The sequence below is a fragment of the Urocampus carinirostris genome, chromosome 17 (assembly GCF_059441175.1).
Source record: "Urocampus carinirostris isolate Australia breed hairy pipefish chromosome 17, RoL_Ucar_1.0, whole genome shotgun sequence".
NCBI lineage: Eukaryota > Metazoa > Chordata > Actinopteri > Syngnathiformes > Syngnathidae > Urocampus > Urocampus carinirostris.
In genome coordinates, this window is record NC_142365.1 from 13,646,566 (window position 1) to 13,674,421 (window position 27,856).

The following is a 27,856-nucleotide window of genomic DNA, read 5'->3' on the forward strand; positions in this document are numbered from 1 at the left end:
TGGTCGTCGATTGGTTACAAGCATGTACCTTGGCAAGGGTAAGCATAAGTGTTCCTTCTTCATATTTCTTAATAATTGTAAGCTTTGTTTCCATGGTTAGTTCTTTTTTGCTCCTCGCTTTGGCATCAGTGCAAGTCTTGGCGAATGAATGCAGTACAAAAATAGTCTGAAGATGATGGTAGTGTTTCACCGACTCTGTAGAGGGGAGATGTTTATTTTACAGGACTCAAACAAGTGTAGATGCTGGACAAAAACCAACGTGCTCCTCCTTAAACCGATTTCAACATCCTGACGGAACCTCCCTCTCCAGTACCCCCGTAAACTGAACAAAGAGTGAGAAAGGCATTGTGGGAGGGAGTTAATCCCAAATATGTCAGCACCTTTATGAAGCTGTGACACAAATCATTAGCAAACCGGCATCTTATTAGAGGTTGACCAATAGCAGTCTAGCATCTAATTGAAGTATTATGCCTGCACACCTCAAAGTTTGAATTGAGTGTAAAATAATTTCTTGTTGATGTTATTTAGTGAGGAAAATACAATAAAGAGGGGCTGCAAACGTGACATCCCACGTTGTAAACTGCTCTGTTTTAATATGCCTGACACAATCCTGTAAACTAATGCAAGTGACTTTCTGTATTCACAGGTTTTATACTGGTGCTTGAAATCCATGACGTTGTTGAATTGTAATGTTTATTCAATGATTAATAAGCGCTTGAGTTTTGGGTGAAGTCTCTGTAAATTCTTGAAGTCATTACCATGTTCCTTGGCAGTCTGTCTCTATGCATTAAATGAAGAAAAATAAAACGAGTCTGCCTAAAAACAACACAGACACTGCTGTCTGACGGCTTCACTTTGCCATTGAATTTCTTCTTCTCACATGACTTACAGCAGCTGGCATGTGTTTTTTGACGTTGTCATCTTAAGCGTCATCGTCTCCTTGTGTCCCGTCTAAGGGGACAGGTGCATCAAAAAAAGATTCCTGGGTGCTGCTTTTTAATTGAACGATGGCTAGAAAATGGCTACAACACGGAGCAAATACATACACAACATACTCTAAAGTATTCAAAAAAGAGATCTAATTTTCACAACGGGAGAGTCTGCTCCCTTCAGTCATTTGATAGGTACTTCACAGACATGGCAAGCTGCCATTGGAAATATTAATGTTTGTATTTTTTTTTTTTTATTTCTAATCACTTGTTTATACTGTTCATATTCTAGCTATTATTCATTATTCACTGTCTTACTGAAGTAACAAAATAAATGTCCCCATTGTGGGACGAATAAAGGATTATCTTATCTCATATTAACAATAATTTTTTGTTGTTGATTGCCACAAGACATGCCTATTAAGGGCACTACAAAATGATGAAATGTGTATCAGTGCAAGGAATACAAATAACATATGTGAATCAGTTATATTTGTGGCCCTGAAAAACACATGAGTTGATTGCGAACATACTAGAGAACTTGAACAATATGTTGGTAAATAAATGGTGGATATATTTTTGTATTCAGAATGACAGCAGGGTGGAGCTCTCCTGTCTAACCTTTTAAATAACTCTTGATGTTGTTCAGAATGCTTGAAAATTTGATTGATGAGACCATGTATCCTAGACAAATATGTCACATTAACTTCAAGAAGCCCATTCTGTACCACAGCTGGGGACTGCTCCCACAACTAAAGCGTCCCGTGTAAATAATGTCCTTGTAATGGCCCTTGTACAAATGTACAAATATATCAACAGCAGCGTAAAGAAATGGATGGATTGCCCCTACATGATCATCCCGAAGATTAACACTTTTCTGGTTCGCTCTTCTTGCTACTTTGAGCTATTAACATGCAGACCTGCCTCATAAATCTGGATTCTCAATGACATGGCAGAAATATGACCCTATTTGTCATTCCTTAGAAGCTGTCCAAAGACGTAGTGTGATGAATGAATGCTAATAAGCGACCAGAGGGAATGAAAAAGAGACATAGCACAACTCCTCAATCCAATGCATATGAAAGTGTAAGAAACCATCTTGGATAAACAAGCAGTCCACGCTGCTTGCTTTTTATTTATTTGGAGTATTCAAACAGACTAAGCAAGAACCACGCCGACATGTTTCTCTGCCGCCGTCACAACCAAGCGTCATCTTCAAATGGGCTCTGATCTCCAGCTCGCACGTTTCGCAATTCCAACATCTGCTGTCAAAATTGCACAGATACAGCAGGGTTATAATTAGCACTACTATACTGTCGTCTGAACCGCCAATCGCCATACCGCCATGAGCAAGGATTTTATATTTCAAGCGTTTCAGAACATCACAATGACGTGGATTGAAAATAATCACTAATTGCGCCTCAGTTTTCCAACTGCGTGGGTCTACAGGAGGCAGCTGGCAAAGATTGTGTATGGTTATGATATGTTAACTCTTTACATTTACTATTTAAAGAAAGGTTCATTCTTTTTGACATCCGTATAGTGTCACAAAATGTGCAGAGTGCACAAAGTTATCACTTATCAATCATGTATTTACTAATTTACTAGTATTCCTATTGGATTCATTCCTTTTGGCCTCTTCCTGGTGTCACAAGATGCATATTATTATCATAAATGCACTCACTTACTAGTTATGGCCTCCTCCTAATGTCACCAGATTCTGATGTCACAAGAGATGCAGGGTGTTTGACGTATATAGCTATCAAATATTTACTCATGTGATTAGTATTACAATGGGTTTGATTCTTTTTGTCTTGCTTCTGTTTTTATCAGACCCTAAGAAATGCAGGGTGTCTGACGTATATACCTATCACATATTAACTTATTTGCTAGTATTACTATGGCCTCTGAGGTGGTTGCTCACATCTCTAGGGTTGAAGTCACTCAGGTGGTTAAAAGTTCCTCATTCGCAAGGCCCAAGGGGTGGATGAGATCCACCCAGAGTTTATAAAGGCTTTGGATGTTGAGGGCGTGCCATGGTTGACGCGTCTCTGAAACGTCGCATGGACATCAAGGACAATACCTTCGGAGTGGTGGTCCTCCATTTCAAGAAAGGCGACTGGAAAGTGTGTTCCAACTTTTCTCCGTGTAATCATACTTCTCAACCTCCCTGGCATGGTCTAATCGGGGGACCGGAGAGGGAGGTTCCGTCAGAAAGTTGAAATTGGGTTCAGGAGGAGCACAGTGGTTTTTCTCCAGGCTGTGGAACAATGAAAATGCTCTACACCCTCTGGAAGGTCCTCAAGGGAGCATTTGGTGTTTGCCCATCCGGTCTACATGTGTTTTGTGGACTTGGAAAAGGTGAGCTCTGTGGGGGGTGGTTTGTGGGTATGAGGTACGGGAGAGTCTAATAGAGCTGTACAGTGCCTGTATGACCAGCTCCAGACTTTGGTCCGCTTTGCTGGCAGTAAGTCGGATTTGTTTCCAATGGCATAAATACTAGGTGCAGCAGTGGTGTTGAAGGGTTCACAGCATTGCATCTCTGCTTCTGCAGATGATACGGTCCTGTTGGCTTCCTCAAGCCATGATCTTCAGCTCTCACTAGAGCTGTTAGCAGCCGAAAGTAAGATCAGTACCTCCAAGTTGTTCTCAGCTGGAAAAGGGTGCTATGCCATCTTTGGGCTGGGGACGGGCTCCTGCCCTGCTGGAAGAGTGCAAGTATCTCAGGGTCTTTTTCATGAGCAAGAGGAGGTTGGAAAAGGAGATCTACAGACTGATCAGTGCAGTGTTTTCCGTTATGCTGACCCCGTACTGGTCTGTCGTGATGAAGGAGCTGAGACGAAAGCTAAAGCTTGCGATTTACCGGTCCAACGATGTTCCTAACCCCACTTATGATCATGAACCCTGGGTCATAACTGAAAAAGTTCCCACATACAAGTGGCTGAGATTAGTTTCCTCCGCAGAGTGGCTGGGCTCCCTTAGAGATGAGGTCATCCAGGAGGGACTGAGCGCAGACTCGCTTCTCCTCGTTGTTAGGAGCCTGCTGAGCTGGTTAGGGCATCTGACAAGGATGCTTCTGCGAAACCACCATAGGGAGGTGTTTCGGGCATGTCCCACCGGCAGGAGGCCCCAGGAATTACCTAGGACACACTGGAGAGACTATGTCTCTAGGCTGGGCTGGGAATACTTTGAGATCCCTTCAGATGAGCTGGATGAATTGGCTTTGCTTCCCTTCTGAGGCAGCTGGCCCCAGGACCCGATCACAGATCGGCAAATAACAATGGATAAATGGATGGACTTTGCCTATTCTTTTTGCCCTATTGCTGGTCTTACAAGACAATGATGTACCAAGACACGCAGAGTGTGTGACACATATAGTTATAATATAATAACTCATTTACTAGTATTACTACTGTATTAATTCTTTATGGCCTATTCCTACAAGACACGCATGGTGTGTGACGTATAGTGTTATCATTCATTCTCCTTTGCTAGTTTTACTACAGGCTTTATTCTTTCTTTTATGCTTCTTCATGAGATGTTGTCTAGCTCTTCTCATTTCCTTTATTGCTTGTTGAATTATGTGTGCAAAATGTGATAGTCGCAGATTTGTAAGACTACGGCTTGGGAAATTTAAACTTTTGAATAAATGCAGAAAGAGCAAAAAAAATGGGGTGAGGGGGTTATTGTCTGATGCCACTTATCACGCGTGCTTGAGTGTCTGTTGCCTTTTGTTTTGGATTGAATAGGATGGACTCCTTTTCTTTGCCATTGCTCTGTTTTGACCAATATTAGTGTGTTGATTTATAACATAACTTTTAGAGAGGATTGTACTGACCCTGGAATTGGCTGGCTATCATTTTTCCTTTTGGTTTTATCTCACCTCTCGGCTGGTGGAGGTTCCAGCTTATCCTTGGAAGTACAAATACAATTTATGAATTTTCTATGTATTTATACCTCTCACTTGGTCTGTTGGCCTTATTTTGTGGCTTTGTACACATCTAAAACAATGTTTTAACAGTCATCACCTGCTATCCTTGAACCCAACCAAAAGGGAGAAGACACATGGTGTGCGACCAAGCATGATGACCCACACTTGTGTCCTCTGATGCACTTGACGTGTATGCCCGAGAGTGACATGAAAAATGAATTGCGAGCGGCAACACTCGACATATATCCTGTATGTCGGCCTGGAAGGCAGCCTATAGCTTCACCTGAACCCTCTCGGATGTCACGTTCGGTTAGAGGCGGATAGCACCGTTGACTCACAACATCTGATGCTATGTGGACATCCGTTTGGCACCGTTTCTTGTTGTGTCATGTCTGACATGTTCACAAATCGACAGGCTGTGTTTTGCACTGACCAGATGGAAACTTACTGATGTAATTCTAATGTAAAGAAAGAAAAATCTAAGGATTTCTATGACGTATGAGAAAACAGGACTTTTCCATAACCAATAAAGCATAGTTATATATGTGTAAATTATACTTAAGGACTTAAAACATGATCTTTATCTATATAAATGGATAGATCATCAGATTGCCTCTGTTCCAGCAGTGTCTGGCCTAAATTTTCTGCTTACTTTTGTTAAACCAGTAATTATCTGCAGTAGAGGATAGTATTTCTTTGGGGGTTAGCTTAGCTTTAGCCGTAAAGGACTCAAAGGAGATCTTAAAATAAAGAATACATTGTTATATCATGTCTGAGGCCTATTCTATTTTGCCTCGACAGTCCAAGGGATAGATATAATGCATCTTCATATTGGCGAATAACATTGCTTTGGTGGCCGGTTACACTTAAGCCATAAAGGAATTAAAGGAGATGGTGTTCTAAAAAGAAACAAACCATTGTTAGAACATTACTGAACCCAATTCTATTCTTTTTCGGGAGTCCCTGGCCTTGCGTTAGTTTATATTTGATCTAGCACAGCCGCTAGCAGCATTCGCGAATAGCATCACTTTGGTGGCTAGCTTTTCTTTAGTTGCTTGCATCACCTCAACTGTCAATCCTTAATAATTGAGCAGCTAAAACTAGTTTCGCTAACTTTAACTACTAATGATAATACTAGCATTGTGGACACAGCAACTCAAGCTAATTTCTTTGCAATAATGCCTGATGTTAAACTATGCAAATGAAAAAAAATATCTAATTTTAAATTAAATTGCAGATTGTAGATACATTTCCTAAAGGTTTAGATTTTTTGAGGAAAATTGAAATGGAAATTGTCAAACATGTGATAATGTACGTATTTGCCGCACTATAAAGCGCACTATAAGGAACATGGATTTAAACTACAGTAAGAGCTAACGTTGTTATTCGTTTTATAACCATTGCATGTTTTATCTAATTTCGATGCATTCAAGTGTACTGATTTAATCAAAATTTTGCTGATCAAAAAGTACAAAACATTACATGCAACGGGAATCGAACCCGGATTGAGACGGTGAGACTGCCGACATCCAACCACAAGAGCACTAGTGATATAAATGTCACACTACAAAGCATTAGGTTTTATGTCATTGTCACACTATTTTACTGCCAGGAAAGATGTTGAAGAATGGAAAAAAACAGAACGTGGTCCTAAAATATATAAACGCAACCAACGTCTGACTCATAATCAGATACACCACAGTTGTTTCTCTTGTGCTTTTGAGATAATACATACTGCCTATTCGTATGTTACCTGTATCCCTATCGGTCTTGTGGTTAGGTTTCAGTTCTCTCTTTACTACTACTGCAAACAATGTTTTGCGACATTCGTCAGCGATATTTTTCGAATTATCAATAATTGCACAAATAAGGTGGTGTACTGTAAAACCTCTAGTATTGTACCTGTAGTATTGCACACAGATAAATACTGTGCGCATTTCCAATTTTTATAAGGCACACTTTCAAATACCTTGCCAATTTGGGTTTTTTAAATATGCCTTACACTTTGGATAATACAGTATTTGCGAGACAATTTTTCCAAGGAATTGTGATCAAATCGAGATTGTAAATTTGTTTTCAATAAATGTAGTTTATATGTCCACTTAAGTGTGGAAATGCTCTGTACTTAAACATAGTTGCTTGGTAAAGTGTAACTAATTATTCTTTATCTTTTTTATCTAATTTTTTGCAGTTAAACCCACCGTGATCCACACAGACATGTTTGTCAACAGCATCGGCCCAGTGAATGCCATCAATATGGTAAGTAACCCAGAATGTGTCAATGCTGTGATTGAACTGTCTCATTTGGCGTTTAGGATGGATGCCAATTGCTAAATGTGTGTTCGGGGAGGTGATGGCGTTCTACAGGGGGGTTTCATTCTCCCCTGCAATGAGCAGGCGGTCAACATGTTGCTCCAGCACACCTCAGTGGAACCTCTGCCAGCTTGGGTGGCTTTCATTCTTAATCTTCACGCCGCACACTAACACCGCTTTACTGTCCATCAGCGGCTGAAACAGCTGCGCCAGGATAGATGAACAATCTGTGGTGGTTTATAACACCTCATCCATACAGAGCAATTATAATACAGCATATTTTATAGATTGTGTATTCCGGACCACTAGTTGCTGCTATTTTGCTGCATTTTAACCCTCATGGCATGTACCGTAAATTCCGGACTATAAGCCGCTACTTCTTTCCCAAACGTTCAGCCCTGCGGCTTATTCAGTGAAGCGGCCAATTTATGTAATTTTTCTAACTGCCACCAGCGGCACTCGAGTACAAAAGGTAAGATTTAGACCGGTGGAAAAAGTGCGCCAACAAAGGCTCTTTCCGATAATGAAGAAATCGCCCTTGATGGCGGCAGTTATAAGGAGAGAGATGAGGACGGTTGACCGTGAATTTCGCAATTGCGGTATGGCTTTTTTTAACAGATACGCATGAGGCGTTGCGAGCGTGTTATTAGTAGCGCGTTGGTACCTTTCACAGGCATTATATTATTATTATTAAAGCTTTGAAAACTCTCTCGGTGTACCGTCTTTCTTTGTAAATATGTGTAACCATGTATAAGATGTATTTGCAACTGTATATTTTTGTAATGTATTTATTTTAGAGACTTATTGTGATATGTTTTTTACGAGCGAATCAAAATGAAGGGGCGGAGCAAACGCGGGCTGACGGGAAGTGGGCTGAAGCTGAGTTAAATCTGTTTGTTGTTGCAGCAGACAATAGTGTATACCGGTGTATATATATTTCCCACCCTTAACTTTGGAAATATACATTTCTTTCATTGGATTACTTTCAACGGGACCCGGACTTTAAAGGTCTGCATTAAATTCTAATTACAGGTATCATTTTCCGTTCATGCTGCCGACTGTGGTGTTTGGATTGTATACTATATTTATAGTTACAATCGCGGCATCTAGTCAAATTTGGGATAAGCTTTTGACTTTGCTACATGTTTAAATGTGGGCGCATGCAGCTTATATACAGGTGCGGCTTGTGTAAGGACAAAACCAATAATGCCCGTGAAATGTAGTGCGTGCGGCTTATAATCAGGTGCGCTCTATGGTCCGGATTTTACGGTAGGTATATATTATGTACACTCTGCGGCCACTTTATTAGGTACACCGTTCTAGTAATGGGTTAGACCCCCTCCTGCCTTCAATACTGTTTTAATTCTTCATGGCATAGATTCAACAAGGTGTTGGAAGCATTCCTCCGAGGGTGTGGTCCATATTGACATGATGGCATCACACATTTTCCACCACATCCCAAAGATGCTCTATTGGATTGAGATCTGGTGACCTTGGAGGCCATTTGAGTACAATGAACCAGTCTGAGATTATTCCAGCTTTATGGCATGGCACATTATCCTGCTGAAAGTAGCCAGATGGAGTTGGGTACATTGTGGTCATAAAGGGATGGACAATACTCAGGTAGGCTGTGGTGTTGAAGCAATGCTCAATTGGTACCACAGGGTCTAGGAGTGCCATAAAATATTCTCCAAACCATTACACCACCACCACCAGCCTGAACCGTTGATACAATGCAGGATGGATCCATGCGTTCATGTTGTTGATGGAAAATTCTGACTCTACCATCCGAATGTCGCAGCAGAAATCGAGACTCGTCAGACCAGGCAACTTTTTTTCAATCTACCGTCCAATTTCGATGAGCTTGTAAGAATCATAGCCTCAGTTACCTGTTCTTAACTGAAAGGAGTTCCACCCGGCGTGGTCTTCTGCTACTGTAGCCCATCTGTCTCAAAGTTTCATGTACTGTGCATTCAAAGATGCTCTTCTGCCTACATTGATTGTATCGGGTAGTTATTTGAGTCACTGTTGCCTTACTTTCAACTCGAACCAGTCTGGCCATTCTCCTCTGACCTCTAGCATCAACAAGACATTTCCGCCCTCTGGATATTTTTTCTTTTTCAGACTATTCTCTGTAAACTCTAGAGATGGTTGTGCGTGAAAATCCCAGTAGAGCAGCAGTTACTGAGATACTCAGACCAGCCTTTCTGGCACCAACAACAATGCCACGTTCAAAAGTCACTCAAATCTTCATCTTCATTCGTTATTTGATACCCACACCCTTTACAGCGGATCTACCATTTATAACCCAGGAGATTTGCTGCCACAATCAATTATCCCCCAATCTTGTATAACTGTGAGCAGGGATCTGCAGAAGTCACTTTGATTGTGAAGGTTGCTGTTTTGGCCCAGCTAAAATGAAATGCACCATTGTCGCCGCGATCTATTATACCTGGTCGACTATTGCTGAAGGCAGGGGCTGGCAGAAGGCCTTCTTTTGGTTCAAGGTGCTCAACCGTGCCTTTTTGTCTCACCTAAAATGAACTGCACTGTTTTAACTGCTACCCATTATTATTTGTCGAGAATCTTCAAAATTACACATTTTAGAAAAATACCATTGATGATTTGGGGGCACGCAAATTTAATTTGTTGTTGTTATTGTAAGTACAATTTATAATAATTTGAAAAGGTGCTGTCTACAATATTGACTTAAAGCTTTTTTTTAATTTACAGGGAACTTAATGAAGCACCACATGAGTTATTTGTCATGAGATTTGAAATCAATAGCATGAAAGAATTTGTACTGTCCATTGAATGTTTTACACAGAACTGTGAGTTGCAATACATTGTCCAAAAGTGCTATACAAATACATTTTTGGACGATTGATTGCTGAGAGCGAGGGCACATGAGAGCACATTTGCGTCTTGCGTGGCTTCTCTATTTCTCAGTTCTTCCCGCTTAAAATGATAGATGGATAGATAGATACTTTATTCATCTCCGTAGGGAAATTCACACTTCCAGCAGTCTACCCCGTTGTTAACAGATTAACATGATGCCCTAGGGGTGCTTGTAGCGGAGTGGATGACGTCACACGCCAGTCCAAAAGTTCGACATCCCTGCGGCAGATGGAAATCTTTTTCTTTGTGTCCAGGGATACACCACCTCGTGTTAGCGAGTCCTTCTCTCCGATTCCCGTAGGCTTTCGTGTCTCTGTATAGCGACGCTGAAGCCGGATTGCTCCGGGTAGCTCCGGGTGGCTACACGTTAGCGACCGGAATGCTAAACGTGAGCCACGTTTCCGCAAAACACAGCAACTGCGCTCCCTGTGCGCTTCGATGTTTTCCACCAGCACTCGTTGATCTCATTTGGTAGTGAGTTCGCATTTACCATAATTGCGGATGGTACCGAAGACTTATAACGCCGCTAGCCGCTTAGCTAGCTCCGGTTCTTCCTCCACGATAGGCCCCTTCATCACACCGGCATGAGAATTCTTCAGGGCAAGGAGTTGATTCCTTGAATTAACGCATTTTTGTGCGCTAAAACCCATGTCCATAGGATAGAAGTAATCCATAGTGTAGTTGTCAAAACGGGAAGAAAAACACCGAAGATACAAGTAGACAATAAAACAAAAAATCACAAAAAGTGAGAGATAACAGGCAGCCGCTCATGGCAGCGCCGCTTTGATGTTGAACAGCCCCTGTGTGGCCTTGGTCCATTATACCGAGTCGACTATTGTTTCAATGTTAATTTATTGAAAATACAGCACCTAGCAGATTATGGTGACTTATGCTATGTACTGTACTTAGTATTGAATTGAGGTTCTTATCCAAACCTAACCCTAAAACAACTTGGCACTTGCCAGAGTTAACTAAACAGCTCAGCCCAAGATTGAGAGTAAAGCTTACTCGCCTGAATGGCCCTGCCTTTTCCTCCACATCTCGTTTTGGTTCGGCACTGTGAATAGTTTTGGACTTCAGAGTCACAAAGTTAATGCCTTCATGGCCTCTTGCACACAAGTGCCCGCTTTATTTCCCTGCCGTACTTTACTCAGAAACCTCGGGGCTCCAACCCGCTACAAGTGACTCAATAAGTAAGAAAAGACTGATGGTTCCATCTCAATAGCTTCCTCCTCTTTTATTCCCCCATTACTTCTATAAGAAGACTCTCAAGACAGATTTTGAACGGGCTGGTAATGAGATTTGATAATACAGGAGACAAAAAAGAGACATTAGTCCATCGGTTCATTTATTTCAAGGTTGAGAAAGTCAAAATGTTCCGGGCTAACAACAAAAAATGGTCCAATGGCATCATGAATCTAGTTTGTGGTGTCATTTGCAAAATGAAATTGCTGTATAGCTGGAGATGATTGGCTAATGTGTTCTGAACCCCCTAACCCAAGATCTAAACAAAATAGTATATAGTAAATGCTACTTTTGTGTATTATGTGTACATTAGTAAATTACATTACAAATACATATGCAGTACGTGTCATGGTAAAATTATATCATATTTACTTTTGGTGCGACGTGATTTAAGGTGGGTCAGTGAAGTTAGCGGGTGGATGCAGAGGGGGGATTAAAATGAAATTTGTTAATACAAATTACAGTAATGAAAATTATGATGCCTTGGAAGGTTTCCTTGCTTAATTGCCTCCATACTCTTACTATAAACCTGATTATCAAATGGTTATGGCCATGTAAATCAACGAGGGTAGTTATTTGTGTTCATTCTTTGCATTTTGGGATTACAGGAAGCTTTGATTTAATTGTTATGTTTTAGATTCAGCATCACTGCAATCCTTAAGACCCACAGTGAATAAATACAGAACAAAAAACACAGTATTGTATCACCGACTGGTAAAATCTTTATGAAGCCAATGAGTCTGAACTAAATGAGTTGGAGGTTTTTCAGCCAATAGCAGACTTGCTTTTTTTATGATTTTGCCCAAGGCAGACGGGTGTCATTGAGACGTAACTACCTCAATAATATGCACTAAAAATGGGAATGTGAAATAATTTGTTGTTGATTTTGTATACAATAATGCCTTGCTGTATAATAGTTTACTTATAGCGGCTTTTCTACTCATGCGATTTTTATCGTGCATTTTGTTCTGCAATATGATTGGCTGAACAGCGGAAGATGCCTTCTATGGCCAACAAAGATGGACTTTACCACATGCTAAACTTACTCTGGAGCCACATGGAGTTCTTTGGCGCTCTCTAGTGATTCCCTGGCACTTTCCTACATGATGGCGACAAACTATTATGTAAAGTGTATTGTGTCCTTAATCCATACAGTTGTTCCAAAAAACCAATACGATTATTTTTTTAGATTATAATTTGACAGTACAGAAGTACAAAACAAACAAAAATGTTTGTAAGGTACAGTACTTTTATTTAACAAAGACTTAAGCCTGTAAATTGGGTCTGTTATTAAGTAATAACTAAATAATTACATGAACGTGACACCCACAAAAAATGGGGGATTACTTTAGTGGGAAAAAGCTGTCAACAGGGGCAAAAAGTATAAATTAATTCCACACTGTAAAGAGATCTAGTCGTAAGGCGGGGTTGCTGTATCCCAGGGGAACATAGTAATTGAAAAAAACAAGTCAGGCCATTTTCTTTTCCGTCACCAGGAATACACCATAGACATCTTCTTCGCCCAGACCTGGTACGACAGAAGGCTCAAATTCAACAGCACGATGAAAGTTCTGCGCCTCAACAGCAACATGGTGGGCAAGATCTGGATCCCGGATACTTTTTTTCGCAACTCAAAGAAGGCAGACGCCCACTGGATCACCACGCCCAACCGGATGCTTCGGATTTGGAACGACGGGCGTATCCTTTACACGCTCAGGTACAGTTTTTGTACGGGTGCTTAAAATCCTGAAAATGTTTAGAATAAAGGTTACTTTTTCAGAGAATAAAAAAAGCTGGGATTTGGGTGAAATGCTTGATATTGTTTCTCACAAAGTCTGCTGAAAAATGATGCCAACGCTACACTCTGGTGGCTTCGCTTTGCCATTGTATTTATTTCTTCCTCATGTTTAACGGCAGCTGGCATTCGTTTGTACAGCGTTGCCCTATGAAGCATCCCAAGAGGACAGGTGCACGCTACAGTAGAGTTAGCACTATGAAATGTGTATTAGCGCAAGGGTTATGTGTTAATTATTGCCATTTATTATAGTCCATGCAAAAAAATAAGCTTTTCCCAGTGGTAAATTGTAACGGGAAGAACTTACTGCAACTGAAAATGTAAGCTACATATTACTGTCATTTTTACCCAACACCTATATCTGGAGCGATTTGTCTCAAAAACAAATTTATGATTTGCTCAAGATCTAAGAATCATATGTCTTGATGGTTGGATTGGATTGTAATGACTTTATTGCCATTGATATCATCGTTGTGAAACATTTTTTGCAACAGTATTGGACATGGCACTCCAGGGTAGACATTTGATAAATATTTTAAAGAACAAATAAATATATATATATATATATATATATATATATATATATATATATATATTTACAACATAGAGGGCAGCACGGCGGTGTAGTGGTTAGCGCGTGTGCGGCACAGTTCTGAGGTCATGAAATCGAACCTCCTGTGTGGAGTTTGCATGTTCTCCCCGTGCTTGCGTGAGTTTCCTCTGGGCACTCCTGTTTCCTACCACATTCCAAAAACATGCATGTTAGGTCAATTGGCCGGTCCAAATTGAATGAGCGAGCGAATTGTCTGTCCCTGTGTGCCCTGCTATTGGCTGGCAACCACTTCAGGGTGTCCGAAGATAGCTGGGATGGGCTCCAGCACCCCCGCGACCCTACTGAGGATAAGCGGTGCAGATAATGGATGGATGCTTGGAGACTGGCCTATCTTATAATATTAGCACAATGTTCCTTAAGTAAAGTCAAGTCAGTTATTTGTATAGCACTTAATCACAAAATGTCTTAAGAATCTGCCCAGGCCATAGTTACACCTTCCCCTATCTGAAAACCAAAATGCGGTCAAGGAAAAACTCATAACCTCAACATGAGGAAAATAAATCTTGGGAAGCTGCCACTCAAGTTTATCATACCAAAAGTCGAGTTATGTTTATATGTGACGCCCTTAATCACAAGGAGTCTCAAAGGGCTGCACAGACCACAGACTATTATTACACCATCCCCTGATCTAAAACCTGCATGAGGGCAAGGGAAAACTCAAAAACCTCAACATGAGAAAAATGAAGAAACCTTGAGAAGGGGCCTGGATGACCAGGCTGCAATGGATGTTGCAATAACAAATAATATGCGGGATATAGTCAACATTAAATGTATAAAATTCATAAGCTATAGAATATAAGTATAGATTTGAACAGTTCCACTGAGGTTGCAGATCAAATCTCAGGGGGCAGAGCATTTCGCAACTGTAGGTAGATTTGATGGGGAGTTTATGTGAACATTAAAATCACCAATAATTCCAACCTTGTCCGCATAAGTTACTTAGTCAGTCAACAATTCTGAAAATTCATCCCAAAAATTTGAATATGGTCCAGGTCACAGCGATACACAACAACTACACAAATTGGTGGTGACATTAAAGACCTCATAACAAGTGCTAAAGTAACATATGTTATTACTATGTTGTTACTGTGTCATCACCTGGTTAATTTTCAGAAGTAGGATTAAATACATTCGACTGAATGTCTGAACTCAGTTATTTTATGTTAAAAATTACGCAGCGCCGTATGTCAGGGCGGTCTATTAAGTGCAATGAAAAGAATCGCTATAACATTTAATTTCAACAACAAAAAAGGCACAAGGTACCTATTATCCCGTTTTCGTGCAACAACATTCAGCAGCAACAAAAGAGAAAAAAAAACAATGGACACACAAGATAAAAAAAAAATGCAGTCTATTCCATTTCTGGCTCTGCAAAATACATGATTCACACCATATTTTTACTTGAATGGTACGGGAGAAATTGAAATAATGGCTTTTGAAAGTCCTCAAAAACCTATTACATCCGTATCATTGAAATAAAAGCATCATTAGAAAATGTTTTTTTGTTACTTCAAAAAAATATATAATAGTGATGATTTTCATAAACGCCGCCGATGTTTCCACCAAACACTACAGTACATCTTAAGAGATGATAACAAGTACATCGGATCCAATCAACTCATGATGGATGTTCTTCTCTGCAGAAAAGCGTCTCACCACTTCATTAATTTGGAGTAACTCGCAACGAGAGCGCTAGTTAATTAGGATGACCGCCGCGACAATGATACACAACAACAGCATCGGCGCGGACTCGCAAAGTCACTTGAGGTCGTTCCCTTATTAACGCTAAGTTTAATGGCTTTTAATGACTTCAAGGTCCCTCAAGTGGTGACAAAACAGTGAAGATAAACCTCCATTTGTATTTTTTTAATCAACAGCTTTAGTGGCTCAAATGCTTGGGATTGTGTCTTAGGGATGGATGGCAACATTTTTTTCCCTACCAAAACCGAACACCAATGAATCCTTCTCCTGGAGAACAATTCTGATCATTGAAAGGAAGACAATACAACTAAACCATGTTCATTTGTACAGCCTTTAAGTCTCAAAGGGCTGTAGAGACTGTAGAGATTACTAATATTACATCATCCCCTGATCTATAACCTACATGAGAGCAAGGAAAAACTCAAAAACCTCAGCATGAAATTAAGAAACCTTGAGAAGGGGCCGCACATGAGGTAATCTCCCTTCCAGGAAGACCAGGCTGCAACAGATCTTGCAAAGGCATCAACAAACAATACACAGACCTCGTGGCCATTATCGATTTGGTAAATCTTGTCTCATTAATTATCATGCATATTTATGTTTTTTGTTGTGCAGGTTGACCATCGATGCAGAATGCCAGCTGAAGCTGAACAACTTCCCAATGGATGAGCACTCATGTCCTTTGGAGTTTTCCAGCTGTAAGTACAACAGAAAAAAGTAAAGTAAAGTGACCAAACAAATAAAAGCTAATATTTGACCACTAGATGTCGCTGTATTTTGTAGTGCAACTGAAAAAGTAGCGTTAAAAAACACAAGGAAGGGCGCAAACTATGAAGAGTCAGAGAGACAATTTTTCTTCTAATTTTTTTGCTCAGATTATTGTGAAAAAAAGAACAAAGAAAGAAAACTTTAGAAAAAGGTACAATATAAGAATACAATAAAAGGGAAGAAAATAAAAAGAAAAATAAAGTGAAAAAAAGGAAGGAAAAAAAGAGGAAAAATAAAGTCAAACGAAATAAGAAAAATGAAAAGGAAGAAATAAAGACAAAAGATAAAAATGGGAAAAAGAAAGACAAAATAAACAAGTAAAAAGTAAAAGAAATAAAAGTAAAAACCAGAAAGATCAAAAGAAAAAAGAAAAACGGAGTAGGGGAAAAAAGGAAGAGGAAAAAGAAGTAGAAGAAGGAAGAAAAGGCATGTTTTAACGTTCAATGTTTGGGGGTACCCGTAGCAGCAAGGTGGTTGACAATCATGTAAATTCTATGTGAGCCACAAGGCATGTCAAACAAATGCAAATATCTTGAACTACAACTATGAAAAATATGTATATGATAGTTCATGTATTTTTGCTTATTATTTAAATCGAAAATGATTTTTTTCTTTAATGATTGAAATTGTTTTTTTTTACCAATAGTATGTGCTGAATAATACACCCTGTCCCTTTGAGAAAATCACAGTACAATATCTGAATTGTTAATACATAAAGGGTGATCACATTGTGTGTTGATGCTGGAACCATCGAATAAGAAAAAAACAATGGCTCCACTTCCTCTTTTGCTGAAGAATTTTACTAAAAACCCACGAGTTGAAACACTTCACTGGCCGCATGGGAAGAGAATGGTGTAACGTTATGCTAATTAGATCTCTAAGGATCTACAGTGAGAGAAGCGCCACGGGATAGGCCTCCAGAGAAAAACCTTTGTAAATAGCTCCAAGAGGAAGATGAGAAAAAGAACGAGCGACTGTCCTTCATTCAAATTGGATAAAACCTAAAACAAATCCGACGAACAAACCGAGTTTCCAATGACCTACTTCGGCATCATACCGCCTTCGATTTACGAACTAGTTCCTGTGCTGGTGCGGTAATTCGAAGCGGGGGAAACTCTTGCAAGGAATGAAATGTTATCTATGTGCTTTTTTTTTTTTAATCCCCCGTCTCGTTGCTTCACAGATGGCTACCCCAGGGAGGAGATTGTGTACAAGTGGAAGAGGAGCTCAGTGGAGGTCGGAGACATCCGCTCTTGGAGGCTTTACCAGTTCTCTTTTGTGGGCCTGAGGAACACCTCTGAGATCGTTAGGACTGTCTCAGGTAACAAGGCCTTTTCTGGGTGTAGTGTAATACCTCGTTTTTTTTAAAGTCTAGATTCAAAACCTATGAATATGTATTTATTTTTTAGATATCAGTGACATATACATTAATATATACAACTGTTACGAAATAAAAACCAAAGATATACAATTAAAAAGGAGAACACAAAGTTGCATTTGAATGAAGAGTCATCATGGTCATTGATACTTATTATACAATAGTACAGCAGAATTAGAGGGCAAAAGTCAAAAGCATCCGGCTAAATGTATGCTAGCATTGGGTATCCTCGGTGTCAGCCAGGTCTCTAAGATGATTGAAATACAAAAGTAGGGGTTTTCCACGAGTTGTAACTCCAAGGCATCCATTTCATGGGTAACAGATCTGGTCTTGGTGTGATACAGGCGCGTAAAGGGTGGATTGAGGGAGTTGTTACGTAGCCTAATCGTAGCAGTAGGAAGGATCTCGCTATTGCTTTTCCTCCGATCGCTGCCTCGGTCTCTTCTCTGACTCGATAACAATCCACAGATCACCCGATCGTGATCACAATTTCTTTGCTGTCTTCTGACTTTCCTCAGAGTTTAATTAATTGATGAATTTATTTTTATTGTAACAGGCCGCTAAAATACAAGCTGTTGCTGCACTTCAAAGTTTGGTTTGTTTCCCACATTTACTTATGCACCCACCACACCAGTTGACTGACAGCTAACACTAACCTATTACAGTTAAGCACACAGGTAGCCATACCAACCATACACACACACACACACACTCAAAGCCCTCCTAACCTGGCCCAGTGAAAGCATTTGCTGTTTGCTGTCTGTGGGTCTTTATTAAAGAATACATACTAAAATATCTTGTCCAGCTACCAATTTCATCTCATGGCTTTTGCAAGGCCTTTTTTCATAAATGACCAAGAGATGGCAGAAAAGGCTTAAAGCCGCTCTTGGTAGGTCCAAAAAAATGGCTTCCTGTCTCCTGGGCGCCCCCTAAATGGCCAGTGGCCTACTAACGGGCAGACTAATCGTCACAAGTCACGCATCCTGAGATTTGTTTACATAAATTATTACATGTGAGAAAATTATTTCAAAAACCAAAATGCCAAATTGTACACCCATCATTGCTGCTTTGTTCTCATTTTGCAATCGGAAGTACATTTTTGGGTTTTCTTGTGTTGATTAAGGGCAAAAATAAAATGGGGGTATGTTCGAAATCTCACAGATACAAAACCAAAGGTCAAATGATGGTTTTGATAAAGAAAAACTCAATGTTTCAGTTTTTTTCCCTAGAAACAAGTATTTTTACAAAGAATGAATTTTCTGATAAAAGAAGGTTATATTTTCCGTATGCCTTGCTCAATCCAGTACAATGACTATAAACACTTGATTTACACTATCCCCGATTGGCTGCTGTCCTGTTTTTTTTTTTTTCAACGGCACATGTAAATGAATAAATGGTCTTTATTGTCTTTATAAATAGTACTGTAACACACAATTTGAGGGCTTCTCATTTCAGTGCAAGAAGCTATATAGAGACAGGTCGGCTAGCTGCATGCTAGCATCGTGGATCCTCGAATTCAGCTACGTGATTTTTAAATACAACACTTACGAATTATAGCTGTTTTACATGAGTTGTAGCTCCAGGTCATCTGTTTCATGGGTAATGGATCTGGCATTGGTGAGAATAAAGCTCTGTAGAGGTGGTATGAGCAACAGTAGGACATATCTGCGGCCCCGCTTTAGCTTCCTCTCCCAACGGCGACTCCTTCTCTTCCTGGACCCGATAGCAATCCACAGAACACCCTGTGGTTTCGTCAATTCGTCCTTGATGTTGTATTGATGTCGGTAGCCGATGTCTACAAGTTCCTATCAGGTGTAGAGGCGTAACCCTATGCGTAGAGACAAAGACAAACAAATAGTAGGTATACAAAAAAACACTGAAAGGGAGACCAAGGAGTCACTGTGACCATGCACAGCGCCATTTTGGATCTTCACATATCATTGTGACAAAATGGTCTCCTACAAAGAATGAGGCCCATCGTATTATGATTACTATATGTGTCACACACCCTGCATGTCTTGTGAATTCAGGGTCCTAAGACACCAGGAAAAGACCAAAACAATTAAGCCTATAGTAATACTAGTAAATAAGTATATTGGATCACAACCAAGTCTTGTGTCACCAGGAAGAGCCTGAAATAATGAAGCTTATAGTAATGCCAGTAAATGAACACATTTTTTTCCGTCCTTTTAGGGCGCACCTGAAAGCACAAAGTCGGCCATAAATTTGAAAGTGTGCCTTATAACGCGATGCACCTTACATACCACAGAATACGTTGGATAAGATTGGAAATGCATACACTATTTATAGGTATGTGTTAGTACACAATAATAATAATAATAATAATCATTCCTTGCCCAAACCGCAATAAAGAATTACATCCCTGGTCGTGGCGGTAAGGGTGCCGACACTTTAGTACTTGACCTCCTTTAGTACAGATGACATATGAAAAGGCATTATAACTTTTTAACACACTATTTTTATGGTTTTACTGATTTACATAGTGAATTATTTTAGGTTTAACACCTGTGTGTCAATAGTGTTGCAAAATACATAAAAAACCCCAAAGTTTTTTAGCAAAATACTATTTAAGTTCTTTTTTGTACGTATGCGTATTAAACGAGAGGTTATTGACGCACAGGTGAAGAACTTAAGGGACTGTTTAACCTGAGAACATCAGCATATACAAAGCAGTACTATCAGTGTTTCTGGCACTGTTAGTAAAAATAGTATGATAAAGAGGTAAGCTATAATGCCTTTTTTGTATGTCATCTTTACTACTGCTGGTCTATGGTAAAGTGTCGGCACCCTCACCGCTGCGACCCGGGTTCGATCGCCGTTGCAAATAAAGTGTTGCAATTTTTATCGGCGAGACTTATCGTCCGATAAATTATTGCACAACTGTATAAAGAACCAAACTGATATACACTAATAAACACAGTAGTTCTCACTATAGTCTCAATGTAGTCGGGAGGGCCTTATTTATGAAAAGTAAATGACAGAGGACTTATTTTAGAGATGTGCACCTTACTATCCGTTGTGCCTTATAGTGCAGAAAATACAATCGATACATGATAACCATAAGTGTCATGTGACACCAGAGAGGCCAAAAACAATGAAGCGCCTTGTAATAATTAGCAATAATAAATTAGCTAACATATGATGCGGCGCATGTGCGGCACAGTTCATGTCTTGGGAACCTCTTGTGTGGGTTCAAATCCAGCTCCAGACTTCCTGTGCGGAGTTTGTATGTTCTCCCCGTGCTTGCGTGGGTCTCCTCCGGGCACTCCGGTTTCTCCCACATTCCAAAAACATGCATTTCAGGTGAATTGGCCGGTCCAAATTGTCCCTAGGTTTGAATGAGCGAGTGAGTTGTCTGTCCCCGTGTGCCCTGCGATTGGCTGGCAACCAGTTCAGGGTGTCCCCTGCCCACTGCCCGATGATTGCTGGGATGGGCTCCAGCACCCCCGCGACCCTACTGAGGATAAGCGGTGTAGCTAATGAGATGAGAGAGATGATAACAATATATGTGTGAACCATTCTGCATGTCGTGTGACACCATGTCAAAAATGAGACCCTCTTTAAACTGTTAATATATTATAAGTACCTAATGAGTCAATAAATAATAACTCTATAAAATTTTTACCAGCATGCAAAGTTTTTCTTGGTCCGGTTGCTATTTTCAGCCGCCATCTGCTCTCTTGTCGGCGCAAAGAACCTTGACTGCATTTGAGAGACCCCTTGTCTCATTTTGCAGTCACTTTGGGTTTCTGACCCGCTGCCAGTCGAGCTAGTCTAACATCTGCCTCCACGAGCAGTCTGTTAAGAGAGCGCCTGGCCACAGAGCTGCACAAATTACATCCAAATGTGTTGTTTATGCAACCAAGACAAAATGTATCCAAGTTCCGCTTTTGGAGCGGAGTATATGAGGACGAGGTAGACGTTTGAAGACTTCCTATTCAGGTTACGTGTTAGGATAGGTCAGGTAAGGCAAGTGGAAATAACGTTAATCCTAGCTGACAAGCGGGCAGGTGAAGCCGCATCAGCCGGAGGAGGTTGTTCAGGCTCATTGTCAGAGAGCGCTGCGATCAGATTAGTTTTCAAATAAATAAAAAAAAGCGGGATGAGAATGAAAGATGCTTAAACCCTCCATTTATGATAGGGCTGCCATCGACCTGTTTTGGATTTGAAATGCATACCAAAACCATATACATTGTGTATTGCATCAAGGCTTTTGGACTTTGTCAGTAACCTCTTTTTTAACCAAATCAAGGAAATAAAAAAAACGTCATTATAAAATGCTCAAATTAAAAAAAGTTACATTACTATTGTTAGGTTTGGTTACGCCCCCTATTTAAAAACACGATGATAAAACCCTAGATACAGCCAAAGCTGAAATTTTAATGACTTCTGTTAGTTAGATTTTGAATTGTGTGCACCTTTTTCCGAGTAGAGGACATTACTGTAGTACTCCTTTCCGCCACTACCGGCATGTGGCGCTGTGAAAGCTCACTTAGCATCCACTCCGAAGAAGAAATCCGGCTTCTACTTCCTGGTTCGTGTAAACATAACAATGTGTACTGTATCACTTTGACGTTTTTATTGTTTGATATCTCGTGCGTCCATTCAATATGGTTGGTGAACTGCATCCTTATTGTGTCAAATAAAATACCTCCATAACCAATCCAGTTTTGTTCAAGCAGTGGTTTCACAGGTGCTTGAAACCTTTAGAAATGCATGACATTTTATGTTGTCTTTTTAAGGATTAGTGTTAGAATTTTTGGTTAAGTGCTTGTTAATGTGTGAAATAGTTGCCATGTTTCTCAAAAGTCTGCTTAAAAATGCCGCTGACACTGCTCTCGGGTGGTTACACTTTGCCATTGGATTTGTTCTTCGCTCGTGATTAACTGCAGCTGGCATTAGTTTGTAGAGTATTGTTCTATGGAGCTTCATTGCCCCCTATGGGTCGTGCCCAAGAGGTCTGGTCCATGCTACAACTAAACGGGGCACTATGAAATGTGAATTACTGCAAAAATTGTTCATCAATTATGGGCCATGCAAAAAATAAGTGTAGGGTTTCCCAGTTGTACATTGTTATGGGAAGAACTTCCTGCAACTGAAAATGTAAGCTACATATTACTGTCATGTTTACCCACCACATATATGGGGAGAGATTTGTCTTAAAAACAACTAAATTTGGAATGTGCCAAAGATCTAAAAATGTCCTGATACATGCACAACCAAGATTAAAAGTTGCGTATGTAAATTCCAGATATATTTATCATTTATGAAATGAAATGATCCGCATTTATATAGCGCTTTTCAAGTCAGGACTTCCCAAAGCGCTTTACAGTGTGCTTCACATCTCCCTATAGCGGCCGTAAGGCGCTAACCTGCTTATTGGGGGCATTAGGGGTTCAGTGTCTTACCCAAGGACACTTCGACATGTAACACGGAGGAGCCGGGAATCGAACCTGCGATCTCTTGATCCCAAGACCAACTCTCTACTGCCACCACACAATTTACAAATATATATTTTCGTTTTACTGTAGAAATTGGATCCTTAAGAATGCGCTTTCAATATTGACCATGAAAACAGCATTCGAACCCTGTTTGAGAGAATCACTCCAAAAACAAAATATCAGTCAGAAAGTCTTTTTAGGTCGCCTTTCATGTTTTGTGCAGTTAGAGCTTTGTCCTCGGCGCAAAAGGGCGTCCGACTTTCAAAAACAACTGTTATTTATAGCGCATTCACGTTAGTTTCCATTACTCAGATCCCCAGAGAGATGCCACCATGTCTGAGTCACAGTGCGACACAAATCGACTACAAAAAAATAAAATAATAAAGCATCTTCGACGGATGTCCTGAAGGCTTTTCCGCCCAAGCATGAAAGCTCGCCACGTCATTTCCCGACCAATTGTGTTGTTCGCTAGCTTTTCTCGCTATGAGTCATTAAAAGTTTACGTTAAAACAGTGCCGTTCAATCACAAGCCGGCGTCCCCGGCGCGGAAAAAATGAAATTGGTCAAGCACGTTATGTACAAAACCCTATTCTTAGCATGACCTTCCGAAAACCGTGGCGTGCGGCTTCGTTGTCCGTGTGATACAGCCGGAGAGCAGAAAGCCCCGAGTCACGTTCCGATTACGGAACTCCACACTTTACAGATGATTTGTTGATGGGGCCAATCCGGGAAAAAGGGCAGTGGGGGCGGGGGCTTCTTTGCGCCTGAGAGGAACGGACAGGAAAATAAGTACCCACAGAAGGGAAATGCATAGAGTCTTAAAGCATGACCAAGCATATCTTGGTTCTATCTTTAGGCCCCTGTTGTTGCAAATAGAGGTGGAGACCTTAATCTGTACCGACATGGTCGTAAACAACTACGGTTTATAAACTTTTGCCTTTGCAAGATAACGATGGAGCAATGGCTAAATATGAGAAAAAAATCTGTTTGCTGACGTTTTTGTAGATACGGAACCTAATGTCCTGTACTTTCTAGACCAGGGGTCTGGAACGTATGGCTCCCTCTTTACAGGAATACATCATTCTCGTAGATTAAATAACTACCTTATACGAAGCGACAGTGATTTCAGGTTCTGGAATAAGGACGTTAAACGAAGCGACACAGTGGTTTCAGGTTCGGTACGGAATACATAGGGCAGAGTTTTAACTACAGTTTACAGTCACAGTGTTAGATACTTTATTCATCCCCGTAGGGAAATTCACATTTCCAGCAGTATCCTTTTGTTGTTTATTAACAGGGTGGCCTTGGGGTGCTGTGTTGTAGTTTAGCCACAGCGGAGTGGATGATGTAACACGCTAGGCCAAAAGTTCGACGTCCCTGCAGCAGTTGGAAATCATTGTGCCCAGGGTTACACCACCTCGTGTTCACGTAGATAGCGAGTCCGCCTCCTCTTCGCTTCCCGCAGGCTTTTGTGTCTCTGTCTGTCCTAACAGCGCAGAAGCCGGGTAGCTCCACGTTAGCGTCCTGGATGCTTGACTTGAGCCACGTTTCCGTAAAACACAGAAAACTGCACTCCCTGTACGCTTTGATGTTTTTCACCAACATAGCCAGTTCGTCAGTCTTATTCGGTAGAGAGTTTACATTTGCCATGATTACGGACGGTACAGAAGACTTATAACGCCGCTAGCCGCTTAGCCTTAGCTCCGGCTCTGGATCCACGATAGGACCCCCTCATCACGCCGGCACGAGAATTCTTCAGGGCACGGAGTTGATTCCTCGAATAAACACATTTTTGTGCGTTTATTAAACCCATAACGATAGGATAGAATGTTATCCAAAGTTTAGTTGTCAAACTGGACAAAAAACACTGAAGATAGAAGCAGATACTTAAAACAATAAATCACAAAAAGAGCGATATGACACGGACCTGATGGAAAGGCTGCCGCTTTCGGCGGCGCCTACGATGACTTATATATACTCCCATTTGGCTGCACGTTGCTAATAATTTGTTTATACGGAAGCTCATTAAACAATGTATGTTAACTGATGAGCCTCTTCATGATTAAAAAAAAACCCAGAACAAACCGTAAATACCCAAATACGCCAGCCAACAGACAGACCATTTTGATAGGGTAAGCCGTAAAGGTGGGCAGATCTCCACTAAATACATCTGCATCCTTCTCGTTTGCAGTGTTTTGTGACATTTTTACCAACGAACTCTGCTCATACCTTCTTTTTCAAACCATTATTTACGACTAAAATATTAGTAACAGAGGGAAGGACACCATTTTTAAGTGGTATATGTGTTGATATGGGGACACAGGCTTTGGTATTATTATTACTTCATGGATTTTATCAAATCATCAAACGTCACACAGTGAATTAAAATGTGCTGAATAATTTGCTTTTGTCTGGAGAGAGGGTTTTGCGCTTTCGAAGAATTTGTCGTAAAATAAATGGAATGGGTCTCAAGAAAATATATATATTTTGCTTTTATGGCTTTTCTGGTCTGAAAGGTTCCTGACCTGTGCGTTTGGCCCTTTTGGTGCAAATAGAGGTGAAGACCTTAATTTGTACAGACATAGTCGTAAACAACCGCAGGTTATAAACTTTTGCCATTGCGTGATGACAATGGAGCAATGGCTAAATATGCGAATATGAGAAAACCTGTCTCTGTTTGCTGACATTGTTGTGCATACAGAGAATTCATGTTCTGTACTTTTTGGACGTTCATGTTGTTTTTATAGTGCTTTCAGTGGAATTTTGTCTGGTAAATTAAGAATTTCATGGTCATGGCACTCCTGTTGTTGTTACGTGCATGAAATCTACCAATTTTAAGTGAAAAAAGGGTGACTTACGTGAATTGTTCAAGGAGAAAACGTTTTGAGGTGGGGAATGGGAAACTTCCCAGAGTAAATTTGGCGTTTTACCTCGTGCGTTTGAATTAAAATCAGTAGCACTCGCAAAGAGAAGTACTGTACTTACTTATGTGTAACACACTTTCGATTTTATCTCATTAGCACTCTATTTTTATTCACAGTACCAGAGACAGATGTTAGAGAATTGAGAAAATGGATAGTTGTCCTGAAATATATAAATAAATACAAAAAAAAAGCAAGAGGGAAACAATTCTTGGTGTATCTGATGGTAAATCAGACTTTGAAGGACATGAAATAAATATGTTTTACATTTTATGTTGGTATTGTGTTCATAGTTGTCAATAAATTATTTTAATCCAACGTTTATCACTTTCAATGCTTAATTTGAGATGAGAAAATGGTATACCTATTTTTTTACCCCAAAAATTAAGGGTGCACGTTATACACAATTTAATACAGTACTTTCTCCACACCCTTTGCACATGTCTAAGTCCTGACCTATTTTCCATGCCTCTTATATTCAAATGTAGGCACACTACATGCCCTGTGTTTTGTCTACTTTCATTTTTGTTCAGTTAGAGCTACTTAGTGTATTTAATCACCTTCATGGCACTCACATTAGTGATCTATTCTCGTGTGAGCACAGATCGTACATCATCTTTTCCGATTTACTTGACTGTTTTGTTCAGTTGTAGCTAGCCAATGTTCAACATATCTGCCGTTTCATGTTTTATTCAGTTAGAATTTGTTAGTGTTTCATCATGGCCTCGATGTCTTGGTACTTCAGTTATTGTTCCACATATATCAACGTTTGGGTGGATGCTCTGCATATTATTCCTTTCATGTTTTGTCCAGTTAGAGACAGCTTTATGTACATCCTCATTGTTGAGCTATCCGCATGTGAGTACACATCATGTCTTTTTTTTTTAGCTTTAGGTGTTGTTCAGTTAGAGCGAGTTAGTGTTCAAGCATTTTATTTTACGGTCTTCTCGTCATGGCACTCTCATTTTTGTTCGATCCATCTGTGATTATATTTTTGTGGCGTTCATACTTTAATGTTTTGTTCATCTCACGCTATATAGTGTTAAAACATTATTTTATGGTCCCATTGCCTTGGTAATCTCATCATTATATAGTACTTACTCCCTATCATCCGTTTTTCATGTTTTTTTTTTTTTTTTTTTCAAAAGTAACACAAATTAGTTCTAACATACCCTGTATTGTCCTCGTTTTATGTTTTGTTCATTTCATGATCTCGCCGTAGTGCTCGTTGTTTTTCTGGCCACTTGTAAAAATGTTCCTGGTCGTGTCCTCTTTCATGTTTTGTTATGTTACAACTACTTTGTATTCGACCATATCTTCTGTTGTCTGTTTTGTGCAGTTAGAGCTACCTTAAGTTACAATATGTCTTGTGTTTTTTGTGTATTTTGTTTATTTAGATCTAGATTACATTTGCAGTTTGCACAGGAAAATCTAAATAACAAAAACAAAGTTCTTCACCTATTTAAGCGTTTTTTTTGTTGTATTTACTGTATGATTCATTGTCATATTTGATTTTTAGGAAATGATAAAAACGGTGATCCCTGACTCGGTCTTGTTGGTGTTAGTGATGATTAAATATGTTAATTTTGGAAATATTTTAAATGTCAAAAGTAGGAGTAACAGAACAAAGTATATTTGATGGATAGTCCATTTTGTGTACTTCCAAATCATCTTCTCACTCGGTAGAATGTGGTTTACCATCCCCCCCAGCTTAGCAACTGTCAACTCTGTTCGAAACGGAGTTAAGCACATATGAGCAGAATTATTGACGCCGAGAGGTTTATCGTGTCCGTGAGGGGAAATATAACCACCGTGGCAAGGTCGCTTGTCAAAGGATTCTTTCTTTAATCAAGAAAAGTGGGAAGGAACAAGAAACGCGATAAACTATGGACAACAAGTATT

General features: G+C 40.0%; 1 protein-coding gene across 6 annotated transcripts in view; it reads left to right on the forward strand.

Moving 5' to 3' along the window:
- Positions 1 to 27,856, forward strand: part of gabrg2 (gamma-aminobutyric acid type A receptor subunit gamma2) — a 79,404-nt gene that overhangs the window by 12,501 nt on the left and 39,047 nt on the right. For all 6 annotated transcript variants that reach the window (XM_088320894.1, XM_088320891.1, XM_088320895.1 and 3 more), the window contains exons 3-6: positions 7,052 to 7,119; positions 12,813 to 13,033; positions 16,041 to 16,123; positions 17,377 to 17,514. In XM_088320894.1, the coding sequence (XP_088177020.1) occupies positions 7,052 to 7,119; positions 12,813 to 13,033; positions 16,041 to 16,123; positions 17,377 to 17,514 (510 nt within the window). The remainder of the gene's footprint in view (positions 1 to 7,051; positions 7,120 to 12,812; positions 13,034 to 16,040; positions 16,124 to 17,376; positions 17,515 to 27,856) is intronic.